The sequence below is a fragment of the Hippocampus bargibanti genome, linkage group LG14 (assembly GCF_051943395.1).
Source record: "Hippocampus bargibanti isolate YZ-2025 linkage group LG14, ASM5194339v1, whole genome shotgun sequence".
Lineage (NCBI taxonomy): Eukaryota > Metazoa > Chordata > Actinopteri > Syngnathiformes > Syngnathidae > Hippocampus > Hippocampus bargibanti.
Genome location: NC_142747.1, coordinates 14972143 through 14994333, shown reverse-complemented (window position 1 = coordinate 14994333; position 22191 = coordinate 14972143). Strand labels below are relative to the sequence as shown.

The window sequence follows — 22191 nt, the reverse complement described above, 5'->3', positions numbered from 1 at the left end:
TTCGAGTACTTGGTGATGCCGTTTGGTCTCACCAATGCACCCGCTGTGTTCCAGAACCTCATTAATGATGTCTTGAGGGATTTTCTGAATATTTTCTGTTTTGTGTATTTGGACGACATTTTAATTTTTTCAGAGTCCCTTGAGGCACATCGCCAGCACGTCCGGCTAGTTCTGCAGCGGCTGCTGCAGAATCGACTATACGTCAAGGCCGAGAAATGTGAATTCCACACCTCCTCCTTATCCTTCCTGGGCTTCATCGTGGAGCGGGGGCAGATCCGGGCTGACCCAGCCAAGACCGAAGCGGTAGTAGAATGGCCCACACCTACCTCTCGCAAGCAGTTACAACGCTTCCTGGGGTTCGCCAACTTCTACCGCCGCTTCATCCGGGACTACAGCCGGAAAGCCCTCCCCCTCACCCAACTCACCTCCACTAAGACCCCGTTCAGGTGGACGAGAGAAGCGGACGCCGCGTTCCGGCTGCTGAGAGAGGCTTTCTCTCACCCCCCAGTTCTCCGCCATCCAGACCCCAACGGCGCGTTCATTGTGGAGGTAGACGCCTCGGACTCAGGGGTTGGGGCAGTACTCTCCCAACGCTCCTCAGTCGACCAGCAGCTCCACCCCTGCGCCTTCTTCTCCCGCCGCCTCAGCTCCGCCGAAGCCAACTACGACGTGGGCAACAGGGAGCTGCTCGCCGTCGTATTGGCTCTTCAGGAGTGGAGGCACTGGCTCGAAGGGGCGAAGGAGCCGTTCACCGTGCTTACGGACCATAAGAACTTGGCGGTCATCCGGGCCGCCAAGAGGCTGAACGCACGCCAGGCACGGTGGGCGCTGTTCTTAACACGCTTCTCCTTCACCCTAACCTACTGTCCAGGAACAAAGAACACCAAGCCCGACGCCCTCTCGCGGATCCACGAGCCAGCAGACAAGGAAGACCTTGCGGAACCCATCCTGCCCGGCCGCCAGATCATGGGGGCGCTCCAGTGGGAGGTCGAACGGAGGGTCATGGAATCATTAAAAGGTACCCCGACTCCCGAGAAGTGTCCCACAGGCAGACTGTTCGTTCCCCAGTCGCTGCGCTCGGAGGTGCTCCAGTGGGGGCACGCATCCAAGGTGGCGTGTCACCCAGGGGTGAGCCGCACCGAGCACCTCGTCTCCCAGCGATTCTGGTGGCCGCGGCTCCGCGACGACGTGGCGGACTTTGTTAAGGCCTGCCCGGAGTGCGCCTGTGGCAAGGTCTCCCATCAGCCTCCGGCAGGACTGCTCCGCCCCCTACCTGTCCCCCCGCGCCCTTGGTCCCACATATCAGTGGATTTCATCACCGGCCTCCCCCCATCCCGTGGTAAGACGGTCATTCTCACGATAGTGGACCGGTTTTCTAAGTCGGCACACTTCGTGCCGTTGACCAAGTTGCCGTCCGCCATTGAGACGGCGACACTATTGGTCAAACACGTCGTCCGTCTCCACGGGATCCCCACTGACATCGTGTCGGACCGAGGGCCCCAGTTCGTATCCCGGGTCTGGAAGCGTTTCTGCAGGTCCATGGGGGCGTCGGCCAGCCTGTCCTCCGGTTACCATCCACAGTCCAACGGCCAGACCGAGCGGAAGAACCAGGACCTGGAGGCGGCCCTGCGCTGCGTATGCCTTCATCGTCCCTCGGCCTGGTCCATCCATCTCCCGTGGGTGGAATATGCCCACAACACCCTGGTCTCCTCAGCCACAGGTCGGTCACCGTTTATGTCGGCTTATGGCTACCAGCCGCCGCTCTTTCCCACACAGGAAGGGGAGGTGGAGGTCCCGTCGATACAACACCATCTTCGGCGGGCCCATCGGGTATGGAGGGAGACCAGGGCAGCCCTATCACGCACGGCAGTCCGGAACCAGAGGGTCGCGGATCGCCGTCGCCGTTCCGCGCCAGCCTACCAGGTGGGCCAGAAGGTCTGGTTGTCCACAAGGGACCTACGGCTGGCCGGGACAACCCCCAAATTGGGTCCGCGTTTCGCGGGCCCCTTCACTGTGGAGGCCATCATTAACCCGGTCGCGGTCCGACTTCGGCTGCCCGCCTCCATGAAGATCCACCCGGTTTTCCATGTATCTCTCATCAAACCGGTGGAGTCCAGCCCCTTGGCCCCCCCTCTTGCCCAACCCCCCCCCCCCGCGGATGGTGGACGGAGGACCGGCATACGCAGTGCGGGAGATCCTGGATTCACGCCGCAGGGGAAAGGGCATCCAGTACCTGGTCGACTGGGAGGGCTACGGACCGGAGGACCGTCAATGGGTTCCGCGAACCTGGATTCTGGACCCGTCGCTCCTGAGGGACTTCCACGAGGCTCACCCGTCGAAACCAGGCGGGCCGCCAGGAGGCGTCCGTTGAGGGGGGGGTACTGTCATGAGCCAGTTGACAGCGGGGCGGGGCCTCCGTTCCCGCCGCTCGCCAGCTGCTGTCAATTCCCTCCTCATTAACTGGGGACATTTAAACCCGACGCTGGCATCCACCCAGCGTCGGAAGATACTTCGCCTTACGCCAAGCTAGTACGTGGAACTTGTTACCAGTACGTTATTTGCTTCGCCCGAGGAATGATTTTAGCCACGAACGCGTTTGTTGTTTGCACCGCGTCGTAGGTTGTTTTGCACCCTCGTGTGCCACTTTATTTTCTTGGTTAGTGTGGTTGGGTGGATTGCCGCCACTCACCCACTAACATTGTCGGTTGTCATTTTGAGTTTGTTTCACGAGTTGTTACCGGGTCCGCGTATTTTCGGACCCGCGCTTTATGTTAATAAATCCTTTGCCGGTACCCACGCCTCTGTCCTGCTCTACGATCCACCGCCTATACCACACGTTCCTGCTCGCCAGCTGCCACTGTCGCCGCCGGAACGTGACAAAAACAAAACCTGAATTAGATCGGGTTTTGTTTTTCCATGCTTGGGTGCCAATAAAGCGCTGGCCAGACCCATGGCAATGTTTTACCCTTCCCTGACGGTCAGAATTTCCCTTTGTTGTGAAAGCACTACATAAACCAATATGTATGTATTGCATTGTATTTTAGACAGTCGCCCTCATTTCAAGCTCATATAACTCCAGACTCCATATAATTTAGGAATTAATTCTTTTCTGATGAAAGAAGAGAGTCTAAGGTTTGTAGTCCTAACATTCATTATTCTGTGGCTCCTGAAATTCCAGAGCCAATGACAAAAACTCTGGACACATTTATTAGTTTAGATTAGTTAAGAAAGCAACATAACGTTTTTTGTTTTTTTTTTTTTGGGGGGGGGGGTTAAAATGGATCTTTAAGTCTTGTTCCTAGTAGTCAGCTCTGTTAGGGTGGGGGGTTCTGTTCTTGAGGAGCAGATTGGACAGACTTTGGCAGCCAGGAAACAAGAAAAAAAAATCAATAACAAATTCTAGCCGTCTGATATCATGTAACTGGACCCCATATAAACTTAAGTGGACACCGCAGAGCAGTTCACATGAAATGTGCCCACATATTTAGCTCATCTCTTGAGGTTTCATTGCATACATTTATTTGACTTCGTCATCATAATAAACTGTTGACACATGCCAATAGTTGTGGATGCTTTCATTACTAAGTAGAGACAATAATTGGTTAATGTGCGTATTTACCCCTCATAAAATTCTGCCACTTGTCCGCAGTTAGAGAGCAAAAGATGGGGAAAAGTCTATTGCAACCATATATCAAGCACAGTTATAGGTTTTCCAAACTAAATAAGATGTATTGATTTTTCAACAGTGCAAACATAAATTTATGGCGATGGGAAGACAAGTGGCGTTAGAGAGAAACATTTACAGTTCATGGGTGATTGATGGTCTTACTGAAAACATTGACTTTATTTTCCATTACGGCTTAACCTCAATGGTCCACAGCACATGTTCAGTTACTCAAAACAATCTTGTCTCAAATCATCTTTCCCCAGTGATATGAAGTCTGATGCCTTTAATCCAATCTAGCATTGCACAAAAAGAAAAACAAAATAAAATTGTCAGAAATATATCACTGTGAACACCTAAAAATACAGTCATAACATCATGTAAATAAACAGAATGTAAATAAATAAACACTCATGAGTCCATGCTTCCATTGTATGAGTAGAATTTTCAGTGTGTAACATCAATGACTTTGGACACAAAGATTGGTCAATAATTCCATATAATACCGAATGGGCTGTGTCTCTGTGCCAAACGTATAATTTTGTTGGGTTTTGTTTTTTCTCGTTTGGGTGCCGATAAAACGCTGGCAGGACCTCTGGCAATGTTTTTTCCTGTCCATAAAAGAAGAGCATTTACCTTTTTTTCCCATTTTAGCGCTTTGTTCCGGCTTCCGCTGTTATTAAAGCGCTATATAAACCAATATGTCTGTATTGCATTGTATTTTGGACAGCCATCCTCATTTCAAGCTCATATAAGCGCAATGGGGGACAGAGCTTTCAGCTGCTCTGCCCCCAAACTCTGGAACTCACTTTCTCCCAACATTCATACCATCAATCGATTGTCTTCCCACCTTCAAATCCCATCTCAAAACTCACCTATTTAAAATTGCATTTTCTGTGTACCTCTATTTGTTGTTTCTATTTATAATTGTATTTAATTTATTTTATATATGCTTGTCTCCAGACCCATATAATTTAACAATTAACTACTGGATTGTTTTCAAATGTTTCCTGCTCGCCCCTGATTGCTTTCTTTGTCTCACTTGGATCGCACTTTAAACCTGAGTCGAGAAAGCCCAATGGAAACAATACAAAACACCCCCCACCCCCAATCTGGAATTGCCATGTGTTTCAACACATTCTCACTTATTGTGCTTTCTCCTGAGGGCACAGAGTTAGTTATAAGGCGACATTGTTATTTCAAGCCGGTCACAACTGGAAGTGAAACGATAGTAACGAAAATTGAGGCCAAAGCATAAAAATGTATAGATTTCCTCTCGGGCACCTTAAACAGGAAACTGTCAAACAATTAGACTTGTTCAGATCTGGCCTATATTTTGTGCGACTGAGTGCAGGGAGCGAGAGATAAAGACTGTTGTATTTTTGGTGTATATTCAGCGCTGGAAATTCTCCCGAATCAGAGTATGGGTAAAAACTATGCAAAAACCTACTTTTCATCCTGCGGTGAAATCAAATACAGCGTGTTATGGGCATACCACAGTTACCGCGCTCTGCGGTCAGCCACCCGGGCCCACCCGTGTGTGATAACAGGCGGAGATGCGGCATCCTAATTGTTCGCCAGAGTGCAAAGGGAGAGAGTTTCAGCACTTGATGTCTTTGAAGTCAATTTCTGTTTGGATGTCATCTCTGATGCAGTACGGGATGTCCACTCTCTGGACACCTCTTCCAGGACATTTGTGTGGTCTTAGGAAATGAATTGTACGTGCTATAATATAGTGCAGGGGTCTGGAACCTTTTTGACTGAGAGCCATAAAAGTAAAATATTTTGATTTTTTTTTTTCAGTGAGAGCCATACACGCACACGCAAAACCCGTACAATACTCACCATTAATATGAATAGTTTTCCGTTCTTCATGATTGGTGAGAAAAAATCCATCCAAACGATCGCAATGAAAGTCAACTTGCCGGGTCCATAGGCAACGCTACTGCTAGCTAGCCTGCACACTGCTCATTCGCTTGTACGATTGCTTTCTGCTGTCTTTCACAGAATCTGGCTTATTTAAAAGGGGGCGTTTACTTGTTTCAACATCAAAGGCCATAGGTCAGTATCATCCAATCAAAATTGCGCTTTCTGCCAACTGCAGCCCAAACAGGAAATGAACATTGAAAAAGCAAGAATATGCCATAGGTTCCCGACACCTGATCGAGTGAATGAAAAAAAAACAATTACCACATCATCTACGACTCGACATGGAGAAGTTTCATGCTCCGAAAATAAATAAATAAACAAATAAATATGGATAGATGGATGAAATAAATGGCAGTCCCCGGGCCCGCGTGGGTTTTCTCCGGGTCCTCCGGTTTCCTCCCACACTCCAAAAACATGCATGGCAGGCTAATTGACCACTTCAAATTGTCCCTAGGTGTGAGTGTGAGAGTGACTGTTGTACGTCTTTGTGTGCCCTGCGATTGGCTGGCACCCAATTCAGGGTGTCCCCCGCCTCGTGCCCAAAGACAGCTAAGATAGGCTCCAGCAACCCCCGCGACCCTAATGAGGAATAAGCGGTACGGAAAATGAGATGAGATAAATAAATAAATAAATAAATAAATAAATAAATAAATACATATTTCCACCTTTCATTTAGGGTTCTGGTCCCCCCCATAGATTGCAAAAAGAAAACAACATGGGCTCATTGTACTGCACATATAAGTATACACAAGTGGGAATTAGGTAAAACCTGGAATGCACTTCAACACCACGCTACAAGCAAGCTTATTGTTAAAAATAAACAAATTCACAATTTAATTTTACTTTGTGTAATCTTTCCATCTGAAGTGGCTGTTGAGTGTGCATCCAATCGCAAATTTATGCAACGCAGATAAATGCAGTAGTAGTTACAATCTGGTCCTTGCAGTGGCCGTCAGTGTGAGCGACTGCCCAAGAGTGTTTAGCATGCTTTAATTTGATTTAAAAGAAAACAAAGAAAAATCACACAGTACAGGGAAACAAGCACACATTTGTCTCAGGGGCGATGTTGAGGTAATTATAGCAACAGGACGGCACCAGTTGATATGAAGGATTCCGCGGTGTGGAGAGCCGCTTGCGACTCACCATGACTGTGTGTGAATGGGGGTACGTACCATGTTTGATTTGATTTCTTTTTAGAAGCAATTATTAGGGCAGTTGACTATTCATGTCTTTCCTCAGCATGGATGTCAAAGAATGAAGGTGAAGATGGTGATGTGGTGATGTGGGTTGATAGAAACGACAGCAAGAAGCCCGTGAGAGCTTTGCTGGCTCCTGTCTAAACGGTGTGTGTGCGCGTGTGTTTCTTAAGAGCGTTTTGAGAGGAGAGTGAGGTCGTCTGTATGTTTAATCAGCAGGGCACTTGTGTGTCCCCGTCTCATTGTCTCCCCTCCACTCCTGCAGCACATCTTTGGGCGGCCTGATAACGTCCCCCTCGCGCTTCTCGGCAGAAGCCTTCCCACGGGTCAGGGTAGGTAAAGTCGAACCGACGTTCCAAACACTTTTTAAAATCACAGTCAATGCTTTAAAATCACAGTAAATGCTGATTTGTACCCCACGTACCCCCCCCATATATTTATGGCAAGTCAAGAGCTCGGCCATTCAGGCATTTATTTGGCGATCTATTGCCCGTGAATCATATTTGGTGTGAATTATATATATATATATATATATATATATATATATAGGATAGCTCAGTTGATAATGCATCGGTTTGGCATATGGGAGACGAGGGTTCGAATCCCACTTGTGGCAGAGAAAATGAGCACAATGCATCATCCAGTGTGGGTCCTTGGGCAAGACCCTTCACGCTAATGCCTACCTCATACAATGATGAGAGACAATAAATGGAATGACATGCCGGCTCAGACGTCGCCCGGCCAAACAAGGTCTGCGTCAGGTGCTGGGGAACCAGAGCACCCTGATGAAAAATGGGCTACTGGAACAAAGCGGAGATGGACGAGATGCGATAACATGGCTCTGTTGGAATGCTACTACTCAAGCAACCCTAGTCAGAGGGGTTACATGCGGAGAATGGGGGCTGAATGGTTACTTCGAAACCCACAGTCACGGTTGACCACGAAACAACTAGTAGCTCAGTGTTCCAATATCCACAAACGGCAATTGCTATCACAACTTGAGATTGATGAGGTACAACACAAATTCCGAGGTGAAGGGCCCCAGGCTGCCACATCACAGGAAGGGGTTCAACCAGAGATTGGGAGGCAAGCCCCAATGAATAATGAGATTGGGAAGCCAGCCCCAATAAATGAAATGCTGAGCGAGGCAGCAAATGACCTGAGAGACAAGATCATGGCAAGAATGAAAACTGGGCAACGAAGGCACCGATTACAACGGCTATGTGAAGTACCACCTGAAAGTCTCATGGAAACTGTGAATGCAGCGCTGAGAACGATCCCGACCGGAACGATCACGGAAACCAATGAGCTGATATACACCTCAGCATCAGTGATCCTAGACATGCTTGGCTACAAGAGCAACCATGAGAGCCACGAGATTCATTACCCACCATGGAAAAGACGGTTGGAGGCCAAGATCAAGGCGGCTCGGAAAGATGTGAGTCAATTGACGGAGACCCAGAGAGGTGTGAATAAAAGGCCAATACCCAAGAGGTACATGCAGATAACCATACCTGAAGCACTCGAAACTGCCAAACAAAGGCTCCAGGCCTTGGCCAGTCGCCTAAAGAGGTACACGAAAGAGAATGAGGCCAGAAGAATAAACAGGCTGTTCGCAACACAACCTGCGAAAGTGTACGCTCAGTGGCAGGGTTCTAACAGCAGAGCAGACCCTCCAAGGCTGGAAACTGAAAGATACTGGAAAGGCATATGGGAGAAGGAGGTCGCACATAACAGCAGTGCACAATGGCTGGTGACTCTGAAAGAGGAGCACAGCAACCTCCCTGAACAGAACCCAGTTACCATCACAGCGGCAGATATACAAGGAACAACTATCGGCCAATAACCTGTCTCTCCACAACATGGAAGCTCATGTCAGGCATCATTGCGGCTAAGATAAGTGGACACATGGATCAATACATGAGCAAAGCACAGAAAGGCATTAGTAGAGATACTAGAGGTGCCAAACATCAGCTGCTGGTTGACAGAACAGTCGCTCAAGACTGCAGGTCCCGACATACCAACCTGTGCACAGCCTGGATTGATTACAAGAAAGCATATGACTCGATGCCACACACATGGATCAATGAATGCTTGGAGTTGTATAAGGTCAACAGGACCCTGAGAGCCTTCGTTGCAAACTCGATGAGGATGTGGAAAACCACACTTGAAGCCAATGGCAAGCCACTAACGCAAGTGTCCATCAAATGTGGCATATACCAAGGTGATGCACTCTCCCCACTGCTGTTCTGCATAGGACTGAACCCCCTCAGCCAGATAATCGCCAAGACAGGCTATGGATACCGCCTCAGAAATGGAGCTACGATCAGTCACCTCCTCTACATGGATGATATCAAGCTGTATGCTAAGAGCGAAAGGGACATAGACTCCCTGATCCACACAACCAGGATCTACAGCAGTGATATCGGAATGTCATTCGGGCTGGAGAAATGTAGTCGGATGGTGACTAAGAGGGGCAAGGTAGTTCACACTGAAGGGGTCTCACTCCCTGATGGAACAATAGCAGACATTGAAAACAGCTACAAGTACCTCGGTATACCACAGGCCAATGGCAACCTCGAATTAGCAACAAGGAAAGCGGCTACGACCAAATACCTCCAGCGGGTGAGGCAAGTCCTCAGAAGCCAGCTCAATGGCAAGAACAAGACCCGGGCAATAAACAGCTATGCCCTGCCAGTGATCAGATACCCTGCAGGAATAATAAGGTGGCCAAAGGAAGAGATTCAGACCACGGATGTTAAGACCCGAAAACTCCTCACCATGCACGGAGGGTTCCATCCCAAGTCCAGCACCCTGAGACTGTACACAAGCCGTAAGGAAGGAGGCCGGGGACTAGTGAGTGTGAGAGCCACTGTCCAGGATGAAACATCCAAGCTCCATGAATACATCAAAGAGAAGGCTCCAACGGATGATGTACTCAGAGAATGTCTCAGTCAATGGGGAACAGAGGATGAGGTGCTGGAAGAGGGACAATCATGGGAGGAAAAGCCCCTACACGGGATGTACCACCGAACCATAGCAGAAGTGGCTGATCTCAAGAAGTCCTATCAGTGGCTAGAGAGGGCTGGCCTAAAGGACAGCACAGAGGCACTCATCCTGGCTGCCCAAGAACAGGCCCTGAACACCAGAGCCATAGAGGCAAGGATATACCACACCAGACAAGACCCAAGGTGTAGGTTGTGCAAAGAGGCACCTGAGACAATCCAACACGTAACTGCAGGGTGTAAGATGCTGGCAGGGAAAGCCTACATGGAGCGCCATAACCAGGTGGCTGGCATAGTCTACCGAAACATCTGTGCGGAGTATGGACTGGAAACCCAAGGTCAAAATGGGAAACACCTCCCAAGGTGGTGGAGAATGACCGAGCAAAAATCCTGTGGGACTTCCAGATACAGACTGACAAGATGGTAATGGCCAACCAACCAGATATCGTGGTCATAGATAAAGGGGGAAGGAAAGCCGTTGTCGTGGATGTAGCGATCCCGAGTGATGGGAACATCAGAAAGAAGGAACATGAGAAAATCGAGAAATACCAAGGGCTCAGAGAGGAGCTGGAGAGAGCCTGGAAGGTAAAGGTGACAGTCGTGCCTGTGGTGGTCGGAGCACTTGGGGCAGTGACCCCCAAACTCGACGAGTGGTTACAACAGATCCCGGGAACAACATCGGATATCTCGGTCCAGAAAAGCGCAGTGCTGGGAACAGCACGGATACTGCGCAGAACCCTCAAGCTTCCTGGCCTCTGGTAGAGGACCCGAGCTGAAATGGGGACAGACACCACCCATGGTGGGTGAGACGAGGATTTTTTTATATATATATATATATATATATATATATATATATATATATATATATATATATATATATATATATATATATATATATATATAAATGTATATATAGTAAAGTCTCATTATATCGATATCAGTTATATCGATAGTACTGCTTATTACGATACTATTTCTACTATATCCGCAGGATCGGCTATATAGATAGTCCGGTTATATCGATATTTTTTCCGACTCCCGAGAATATCGATATAACGAGACTTTACTATATATATGTGTATATATATATATATATATATTTGAAATACGTTTGGCATTCATTGAAGGTGCGCCTAATAATCCGGTGCGCCTTATCCATGGGAAAAGTTTGAAAACTCACCATTCATTGGTAATGTGCCTTATACTCCAGTTTATAGATGTTGTCAAAGAGGAGATGAAGGTAGCTGGTGTGAGAGAAGAGGATGCACAAAACCGGGTTAAATGGAGGACATTTATTTGCTGTGGCAACCCCCGAAGGGAAAAGCCGGTAGGAGAAGAAGACGAAGACTCCAGTGCGCCTTATACACCGGAGAATACAGTATCTGCTGTCTATCACTTTGCCTACTCAGATGAAACAGAACAGGAAAAGGGTTCCCCAAACCTGTAAACTATAAGACAGACAAAAGCTCTGCCTTCAAATCTTGTCCGATCAATTATTTGAATTGAACGTTGTCTGTGTCTGAACCACCATTATTGTTCTGGCCTATGATTGCTTTAATCAGTTTTAGGCCTTTTCAAAGCAGACTTTTGGCAAAATTGTTTCATTTGTTAGTATGGACTATTCCACTCATCCCGTACTTTACATATAGATGACTCATTTAAAAATATACATTGCTTACCGATTCACTGTACTAAGTGTTACATCTGAAATCTTAGATTTGTTAATTCATAGTTACGTGTTTCTGTTCGACTAATGGAGCTCAAACTACCAGAGACAAATTCCCGACTCAGCCAATAAAGAGGATTCTGATCCTGTCAAACTCAGTGACATGTCAATGTCCAGACTTCCTTTCCTGAACTAATTGCAACCCAGTTGGTCTCACTTGTAGAGACAGCTGTAATATTTAATCTGGTCCAATACAGACATTCCAAAAATGTTAATCTTTACAAAGATAATAGTTGGTATACAATGACACTGTTATTATGGTTTTAGGTGTGTTCACAGGGTAATACTGTATACAATACACTTGCGTTCTATACATCTTTAGACTCTAACCACAATCATAAATGCAACTTTTGCTTCGGATCTCAGTATGTGCCTGATGTTGTGACCCACGACTTCATCTTCCTGTATGGGACAGTCCACGATCAGTTCAGTTTCCCAGTTCTGTCTCCTCCATTACTGGCGAGTCTAGCGATCAATAATTCAATAGATTTGGCGTCTGGATCCTGTAGCTGAATGCTCACACACACTCACACACAGCCAAACTCAGTGTGAGTCGGCTATTAATTAATAGCTCCGGACACGATTGCTGTGTGCGGAAATTTGGGGATTGTGAAGCGATCTGCCTGCGTGTGATCATGTCGTGTTTTCTCAAAGAAACGCGATTAAGATGTCAGGAAATTAATTTGTGAGGTGCGGGCCTTAATGAAGCCCCCTCCATTTTGATTTGTGAGCATTATTGTCACAAAAATCACTCACAATTATTGTCACAAAATCACATTGACCACCACTGTTTCAACTATTGCCAATGTCAATCGACCATTGTATTTTGGACAGTCACCCTCATTTCAAGCTCAAATAACTCCAAACCCATATATTTAGGAATTAACTCTTTTTTTCCTGATGAAAGAAGAGAGTCTAAGGTTTCTTATGCTGTAATGAATATTTATGTCGTCCTAAAACTTAATATTCTGTGGGTCCTGGAATTTGAGTGACAATGACAAAAAGGCTGGCACTGGAGTGGACACATTTTTGCACATTGGCTGGCAGTGAATTAGTTACATTTTGTAAAAAATAAAAAAGAATGAAAAAATATAGCCTGCTTTATTTATGTATTTATTTTACTTATGATGATAATAATAATAATAATAATAATAATAATAATAACATCCACACATTCAAACAAACAAAGAATTCAGCGAAACGGTGTTTCAAATTGACAGCTCTTTATCGGTTATCTCCCTGTTGTGTTCTCTCATATCGTGAAAATGATCAGTCTCCCTCTCCAAATGTTCCATAATCAAAAACCATGCATAATGCATGAATTTGGCAGAGGAACAAGTAATGTTCCTCACTTAACGGACCTGTCAATGGTGACGTTATCAAAAGACTTATGCCACCATCATGAATTATTAAAAAAAAAAAAAAAAAAGATTCTTTACCAATAGTCATTTTCAAACAAAGGGCCCAACTGCTCCAATAAATGTGTCAACTCATTAAAGAACCTTTAGTTAATTTATTATAAGAACAAAAAAACTTTTGGTTAGGTGGATTTCACATGTGATGGAAAATGATTCATGAATGTCATTTTTTTCCCTCTCTTTTTCACATACAGGAAGCTCGTAGCTTACACGCAAATGAACTCATATACCCCCCAAAAATGAGCCAAAAATAATACATGTTTCTTGTGTATAAACATATTTTACATGTGCCCGTACCGCTTTACAGTCCTTTTTTTAATATATAACATAATCACCTCCTTTTAAAGAAGATGAAACACCACTGAGGAAAACGGAAGAAAGAAAACATATATTATGCTCTCACATTTGTGGTGTCATCAAAAAAAAAGGTCACATAAGTCAGCGTGTTGGCTCATGCAGACGTTTTGGATAGGATTCCCCCTTCATTTTTTTTTTGATTGAACTATAACGAGGCCAGCCTCTATAAGTCTCGACAATAAACAATAATATTAATAATAATGAGATGTTAAAACAGTCTGCAGAATGGTTCGCCTTGTTTGACAAAGTATCGACCGCCAGCTGCATCCACTTCCTCCTCTTCCTGCCACAAGTGCCGTCCATGTTTGTTTTCATTTCTTTTTGTTGTTGTTGTTTCTGGGAAAGTGGTAAAAAAATCCCCTCCCATCGGCTATTGAGCAGTCACTTTTCACAATCTTATAAATAGCCTTCATTTTTATCGTTGTCCTGCATGGGTAAAAACATAAATAGTGTCCTCGCCCCCCCCCCCCCCCCCCTCGTGTATGCGTGTCCCCAAATGACGTTGTCATGTGATGGGCGTCACAGGCCCAACGCAGCTGCGTGTTTCTTGGCCTTAAGTCTCAGGTCGGCAATGCTTGAGTTCTTGCTGGTGTTCTTGGCGGCGGCAGCGGCAGCCACCACGGATGCAGCTGATGCCGATTCGGCGGCCAGCGTGGCCAGCGGAAGGCCGAAGGGCGGCGCCGGGAACATCATGTAGGGCGCGTGCGCGGCCAGGTGCGAGTGCAGGTGATGCTGCGCGTGCGCCACGGCGCTGTCCAGCTGTAGTTGCGCCTGCACCTGAAAGGAGAAGGGTGGCACGTTGCAATGACTATCCTACACGCAGGAAGGGGTGAGAGAAGGAGGGGGGGGGGGGGAGAACATGTGTTAAGTGCGTAGTGGCTCATTGGGTATTACTTAAACTTGACATTTTTTACTGCTTTCTATTGCAATTCTATTCCAAAATTGGACAACTATTGATTGCGTACAATCACAGCAATAGCCACACTGTAGCTGTTTTAACTCATTCACTGCCAGATGATGTGCAAAAATGTGTCCACTTCAGTGCCAGGGTTTTTGTCATTGTCACTCGAAATCCAGGACCCACATAATATTGAGTTTTAGGATTACATAAACATTCAATGCAGCATAAATAACCTTTGATTATCTTCTTTCATCAGAAAAAGAGTTAATTCCTAAATGATATGAGTCTGGAGTTATATGGGCTTGAAATGAGGGCGGCTGTCCAAAATACAATGCAATACATACATATTGGTTTATAATAATAATGATACATTTCATTTATAAGCGCTTTTCAAAACTCTCAAGGTCACTTCACAGTCACAGTAGTAAGTTTTTCTGTGGGTGAGCAGCGGCATCCACATACGCCAGCCTTTACTCAACCCAGAATAACTCAAATAAATAGAAAGCTAGCTAGCTAATACATAGCTAATAGCTAGCTATCTAGATAGATAGATAGATAGCCAGCCGGCTAGTCAACTAATAGATAACAAATAGATAGCTATCTAAATAGCCAGGTAGATAGCCAGTTAGATAGATAGATAGATAGATAGATAGATAGATAGATAGATAGATAGATAGATAGATAGATAGATAGATAGATAGATAGATAGATAGATAGATAGATAGATAGCGCAATAAATAAAAAGAAATAAAAAAAGGAAACTTTTCACACACGCTCCACCATTACTTCAGAGCAATGGCCAGAGTGGGTGGGGAAAGAATTGCAACATTTAAATGCTGGAAATTGATAATAATATTGTGTGAATCCTGTTAATCCATTTAGAGACACGCTATCATTTTGATCTGGTGTGGAACATGTGTTTTTATATAGCGCTTTAAAGGACAACCGACATCACTTTTTTGTTTCCTAACTGACATCAGAAAAACGTTTTATAGCATCTAAAATACCCAAAACGTGCAGTATTATATTTTTAGTCAAATGCAAAACACCAATAAAAATGACTTAAAGTATCTAAAAAGTATTTCAATTTGAAACCGGAAGTGGCCAATTTCAGAAGGTCCCGCCCCCAAGTTTGTGGTGTCATGCCAAGACGTCTTGCCTTGCTCAAGAATCAAAACAATGGCTTCTGATTAGGAAAAGATGCTTTCTGGTTACTCATCCAGTTATGAATATTCAAATATGGATTCAAAAGATTCAAATAGTTCTGAAGCGGAAAGCATACATGTTTGCAATCGATTAAAGACTATTCCGGTCATTTTGATGCATCTGGTGAGAAATGTACTGACAAACTCTTTAGTACTCACAGTACCCAAAAAAAGGCAGAAGATGGCGACAAAGCTCCGTGGAAATTGTCTCCTGGGAGGTTTTGTCAGCGAATGTCAAATACACTGTAGAAGTCTTGATGCAACACACAACAATTCACCATCGCATTATGTATGTTTTCCTTCTAATTTCGCCATCAACACGGATCAACACGAAGTTTTCAGACCAAAGTCCCGCAAAATGCATTGAGGTGATGCAAGGTATGTCCTTTCTCAGTCAGGGGCGTTCCTTCAGTGACGTAGGGTGAGGACTCATCACCAACTCAAAAACAAGACTTCCGGAATATTCAGCGCGAGTATTAAAATGTAAAATATAGCTATATGCGGTGGAATCTTTGTAAAATACGCTCAGTAGAAGTCATTTGAGGCGATTTTACAAATTATGGACACAACTTGTCCGGAGACGTCGGTTGTCCTTTAACAACAGCTGAAGCTGAAACAAAGCGGTGACGTGGAAAAAAAGGGAAATGTGCCCCCCTTGTGGAAAAGAAAAACATTGCCAGAGGCCATGGCCAGGCTTTATCGGCACCCCCTACAAGAAAAAAACAAAACCCGAACACATTCGGGAATGGCACTCTACGTCATTTTTTTTTTCAATTCCCAAATAAATCCCGTAATGGCAGTGAATGAGTTAAGTACAGTATTATCGAAAGAGTAAAAGAAAAACAATCCACGCACTATCTCAATTCAAGGCCTTCAAGGCGGTGTTATCACAGTGCTCTGCAATTGTGCTTTAAATTGAATCTTGCATTTGGCCTGAGCCAGTGCCATGACAGCGTTCCAAGACCCCTTCAACAAGACACTTGCCTGTTGGAATGGCATCCTTAAAGCCCCCACGTTGACATATGGCGCTACGCGACAAGCCTCAAACTGATTCGCCGCTCCGATCAGGACTCCTGGTAGAAAAGAATATTAAGATGAGAGCCTTATAGGAGACAAACGCCAATAAACAGTTGACTACCGAGTACATCCAAAATAAGACAGAGAATAAAATAAGTGCCATATATTCCGCACATATTTATGCTAAAAATATACACCTGTGCAACTGTCAAATGCAATCAATGTAATTATCACCTCACATCATATTTGATTTGCTTCAGTACTAATAAAAAAAACGATAAGTGATAGCTGCTGGTTCTCGTGTTCACAGTGTGGGTCAAGCCACCCAATGACTTGAGCTGCGTTATATCTGTTCCCGAATTATTGAGAAAAAGCATTAACATTATCAGTACCTTCACTTTAATCAATATTGTTAATTCAGAATAATAACGCGTAAAGACTGTGATGAACATTTTTTTTTGAATTAATGAATAAAAATGCTAGCTAACTACCAACAAGCAGTCCAATTACAACCTAGCAATTGATATTATTTTATATATATATATATATATATATATATATATATATATATATATATATATATATATATATATATATATATATATATATATATATATACCCCAAAAAACAAAAAAAAATATATATCACGAATAATATATATATATACAGGATATATATATATATATATATATATATATATATATATATATATATATATATATATATATATATATATATATATATATATATATATATATCCTGTATATGATAGTTTTACATGTTAAGCAATTTGTTACAGCTTCAGCTGTTGTTAAAGCGCTATATAAATCAATATGTATTGTATTAATTAACTATCCTTGCATTGATCAGTCAGGTAATCACCCCTGCTCCATTTTATGGCTGACATTTTTATTTCAAACTATTTTTGTGGTCGACTTAATGACTGAAAGCTAGCTTAAATAATAACATAAACGAGGGTAATAATATATAATACAATACTTATTCATTTATATAGCGCTTTAACAACAGATGAATCTGAAACAAAGTGCGTAATATGTCTAATTTGAGCCCTTTTTTATTTCAGGAGTGTGTATCAACCTGGTCGGCCATCGTACGATTAATTATCCAAAAGTAGCTGACAGCTTTAAAAAGCTTGGTTGTTGTTGCTGATGTCACCTATTATTTGACTGTTTTGTGTGGATTATTACATATGGGTAAAAATGACCCACAACATAATCAACATGATGTTTTTTTCATCATAATATGAGGTTGAAGTAGTCACTGATTAAATTAAATTCATTTTTGTCATGAATGCACATCTGTTGCTTTCTTTATCATCAATATGTCATTGTTAACATTCATGAAACATTCCATTTTTAATGGACTTAATGTGTATATACCTTTATGTAACTGGTTCTCCTGCTTTCTGCATTTGGCTCTCCTGTTCTGGAACCAAACCTGCAGCAAGACACACGCATTTGTGTTAATTGTTTTCTCTTTAGGTGTGAGGGCAGTTGCTTAGGTTAAATACCTCCCAAATGGCAATAATAACCACCAATGTGTAACATTTTTTTTTTAACATTCAACAGCATGTAAATCCTAAGTATGGGAGATATTGCAGACATATGTGGGAGTATGCATGAAAAATATATAAACATATACTGTATATATAAATATAAAATCGATTCTTTTATTCAGTCAAATTGTGGCGATGTTACAGGACGATTGGATTGTAATAAATAACCTTGTCAGCGCTGGTGTCATCTTTCTGTACGTGAGTGTCCCAGTAGACTTTGAATGGACTGTGTGCAATCGAGTCGCAGCCATGATGATGAGGATGATGATGATGATGATGATGCTTTCCCTTCCTCTGTCATTGGACTGCTTTACCCTCTTTAACTGACCGCTACTATTAATTACTGGACGCTTTGGTGGGAGAAAATTAAAAACAAAGAAACCCCAAAAAATACAGTATTTGAACACAACTAGACTGTTTATAGCATGTTTACTTGAATTAGCACAAATCCTCCGTGGGATGTGTTGTGACAGAAAATATTATCGATTTGGCTGTCGTCTGGTTTCATTTATTGAGTATTTTAAGCGTGCTCCACTTCGGATTTATAGCGGTGATAAAAGCAAAACGATCGATTGAGGTAGGAAGAAATAGAAAATAAAGCTGTAAAAATGCTCGTGTTTATTATATAGAGACCGTACCGTTGGGAGTCTATTGATAATTACTAAACATGAAAATCCCTCAATAAACAACCGAAAAAAATCTACCTTTTTTTCTCGGCCTCTCAGGATTATTTTTTAAAAAAATGTTGCGATAAAATAAATCTGTTCCTACACATGTTTGAAGCCCCCCCCAACCCCCCACCCCTACCCTGTCCCACAACACCCCTCCCGCCTTCCATCTTTCCTTGGATGGCGTACTGTGTTTCTGTATCCAGATGGTCGTTTTGCACGTGGGCCCTCACGACCAACACACACACACACACACACACACACTCACACACACACACACACATGCAGACACACACACACTTAGACACACACGCGCGCGCGCACGCAGCGATAGAATTCATTCTCTCGATGAAAAGCATGCATGAACACTCTTGTTACGTCACCACACTCACAAGCAGCTCCTGAGATCGGTAACGCGTGTAGGTATTGTTGCTGGTCGAAAAATAGGCTCGACATCAACATATTTTTATTCCAACGGACAAATGTGGCTTCGTGCATGTGGTATTTTTTGAAATTGATTTGAACCACGTTTTTGCATATTTTCGTTTCAACAAGAATTTTTCATGTTTGCTAGGCTGAATCTCTTTTTCAGTATACTTTAATTTTCGTGTCATTCAAACATTTGGGTGCCATCATCGTTTTTTTTAATAACTACATACATCGTTTTTTAAAGCTAATTTAAAGCAAATTATTATTATTTTAAACAAAACAATATTTGGCTTCATTTTACATATTTTGTAACATTAAAAATGTATTCATATTTATGTGCACATCATTTATTCGTTTGGATGGCTTTCCCATGTAAATATATATATATATATATATATATATATATATATATATATATATATATATATATATATATATATATATATATATATATATATATATATATGAAATTTCGTGGTTTAAACGTTTTATGTTAATCTCACCGACTATTATCATCGTATTGCAGACGCATTTGCATACAAAGAAATGCAACGACTTGTGGAGGATATGTGCATTATTTAGAATATGTATTTCTCCCTTTAACGATTTTAAGACAATATGGTGATTATTTAATGTTTTTATTATTATTATTTTTAAGAATGCGGCATGCTTCCTTTGCCGAATGCATGTGGTTTTTTGTGTTTATTTTTTTGCAGAGAGAACTGGAACAGATTGCGGAAAATCAATGCAGATTGTGTTTTTTTCCAGATGTAATGTTTCAAGTCTTTCCCGCCTTCTTTTTTCTTCCCAAGTGAGCGTTACTGACCTGCACCCGGGCCTCGGACAACCCCAGCCGCTGGCTCAGCTCCTCCCGCATGAAGGCGTCAGGATAGTGCGTCTCGTCAAAGAGCCTCTCCAGCTCGTTGAGCTGCTCCAGCGTGAAGTTAGTCCGACTTCTCCTCTGTTTAATTTTTGTCTGCGCCTCGTCCTCCATGGACTTACTCGATTCCTCTTTCCTCTCCTTCACATCTGTAGTACCTTGGGGGGTAAAACGGTGACAGGGAGCAGAGGTTCGGTATTAATTAAAGATGCACGGCCTCAATGGGAGGCAAGAAATGAAAGCGATTGAAAATGAAGCAGATACTCCCCATCCCCAACCCTCAAAAAGCGGATCACAGCTCGAATGTTTTGTCGAGCTACATAAAGGTCTTTAATTATTTAAGTGCTTATAAATATGCAAGGGAACAACTGGGGCTTTGCTGTGCACGTGAGTGTGTGTGTGATCCACGCCCGGATCTACGCAAGCCGGTCAAGTCCACGAACAAGGCACGCTTTAAAAAGCATGTGTTGACACATTTTAATCTTTTAAATAATATTTTACATTTTTTTATCTTTTAAATTTAATATCTTAAATAAGATACAAATCACGACCGACACACACACACACACACACACACACACACACACACACACACACACACACATACATTATATATATATATATATATATATATATATATATATATATATATATATATACATATATATATATATATACAGAAATTTAAATATAAAATTATATTCAAGGTGATTTATTATACATTCAAATAATTGTAACACAAATAATTGTATATTTTGTTATTATTCTAACGAGATTGTTAGAACACCCAGTTTCATCACATTAATATTATGTCAATTTAACTTTTTTAATCGTGTTCCCATAATAACATAATACGCGTTTTAATGAACCACACTGAACCCACAAGGCAGTTTTATAGCATCGAGTCAGGTCATCCAATTGTGCACTGAGAACACACACAAATGCTGCGAAATCTGCATTTGATATTTAATGGCAAGCACTTCAAATGTATATGATTTTTTAAAAGTGCCAATGCCATTATTGATTACGTATTTTTAAATGTTATGTATTAATCAGAATCAGAAAGGCTTTAATAGTCCCACAATGGGGACATTTTCAATCGACAGCATTAAAACTGAGAGGGAAGAGGGGGTCAAAGATTAAAAAAACTAAGTATTCTGTGCACAAAAATGTCAGGAGACTGAAATGTACAACTGCACAAATAGGATCATAAAAGAACTCTATATCGTGCAAAATATAAAAATATAACAAAAAAGTATAAACGCATATTTGATATATGTAACAGTATTGACTCGACATAAGGTGGTTGTGCTATTTACAATGCATTAGACCATTTTTACGTGTGTTTATTAATATAATATATATAGGATATTTCGGTTCAAAATTTCCCACCAGACTGTGATTAACTTTTTAAAGTGTCTCGAAGTCATAGTTCCAACACCATTACAATTGATTTTCACTATTTTAAAATAGGACAAACATCCAAATAAAAGATTTTCTACTCAATTGAGCGTTTTTATTGAGCCTCTATGGACTATTTGTCCAAAACGCATCCATGCGACTCACATTCTTACCGTCAATGAGTTTGGGACTACCGGCTTCCCTCGTCCTCTCCGAGCCGAGGATGTCCGTCTCCCTGCCCGGCGAGAGCGCCAAGTTCCGGGCTACGACCGCTGCCTCCTCCCGACTTCCCGGTTCCGGGACTAAAGACTCCCCGCCGCGACCGGCCGCCCTTGCCGCGCCAGTTTCCAGCACCTCCCGATAAGTGATCACTTCCTTCTTCTCCTTGACTTTGTGATCGAAAGATTTCGACACGAAGGCGGTGAGCTCTTCCATCACACACTCTTCTCTTTTTCCTTTCAAGGAAGGATAAAAAAAATCAGACAGGCAGACTCGCCTTAGCCCCTCTCTCCTTTTTGCTCCACGGCAGTTTAAGACATCAATGGTGCGGGAGGGGGGGCCTGAAAACGAGACGAGGGTATGCTGCCAACTCTCTGGGAAGGCGCCCGAATATGGGACGTCAAGATGCGTCTTCCGCGGCCAATTTCCTCCCTCCTTTTGGTATAGCGGAGTTGGGGAACCTGCTGGTGATCCTCGATTGAAGTCACACTATTTATACTTTGCGGCGCCGTGCCCCCTTGATCCGTGCAAATTACCTCCCCTCAGGATGCCGGGATGAGACCCCCTCCTCTTCCTCCTTTACATCTCTCTCTCTCTCTC

General features: G+C 43.1%; 1 protein-coding gene across 2 annotated transcripts; it reads right to left on the bottom strand.

The window, feature by feature from the left end:
- Positions 1–13757: 13757 nt before the first annotated feature.
- On the bottom strand, positions 13758–22064 carry shox2 (shox homeobox 2). Of its 2 annotated transcripts, none has more exons than XM_089013774.1 (5): positions 21546–22064; positions 19918–20129; positions 17819–17876; positions 16386–16474; positions 13758–14108 (listed from the first exon to the last, which is right to left on the bottom strand). In XM_089013774.1, the coding sequence occupies exons 1-5, from the start codon at positions 21805–21807 to the stop codon at positions 13815–13817; spliced, it is 915 nt and encodes a 304-aa protein (XP_088869900.1). In that variant the 5' UTR covers positions 21808–22064; the 3' UTR covers positions 13758–13814. The 2 variants fall into 2 exon arrangements, with proteins under 2 accessions (XP_088869900.1, XP_088869901.1); XM_089013775.1 differs by having other exon boundaries at positions 13758–14072.
- Between the last annotated feature and the right edge of the window lie 127 nt (positions 22065–22191).

Bases quoted from the DNA above. Each gene is read 5' to 3' on its own strand.
- shox2 (XM_089013774.1), bottom strand. From the start codon at position 21,807: ATGGAAGAGCTCACCGCCTTCGTGTCGAAATCTTTCGATCACAAAGTC. The intron at 20,130-21,545 runs GTAAGAATGTGA...TTACCCCCCAAG, and splicing joins TAGTCCCAAACTCATTGACG to GTACTACAGATGTGAAGGAG. The intron at 17,877-19,917 runs GTCAGTAACGCT...GTCTTGCTGCAG, and splicing joins TGTCCGAGGCCCGGGTGCAG to GTTTGGTTCCAGAACAGGAG.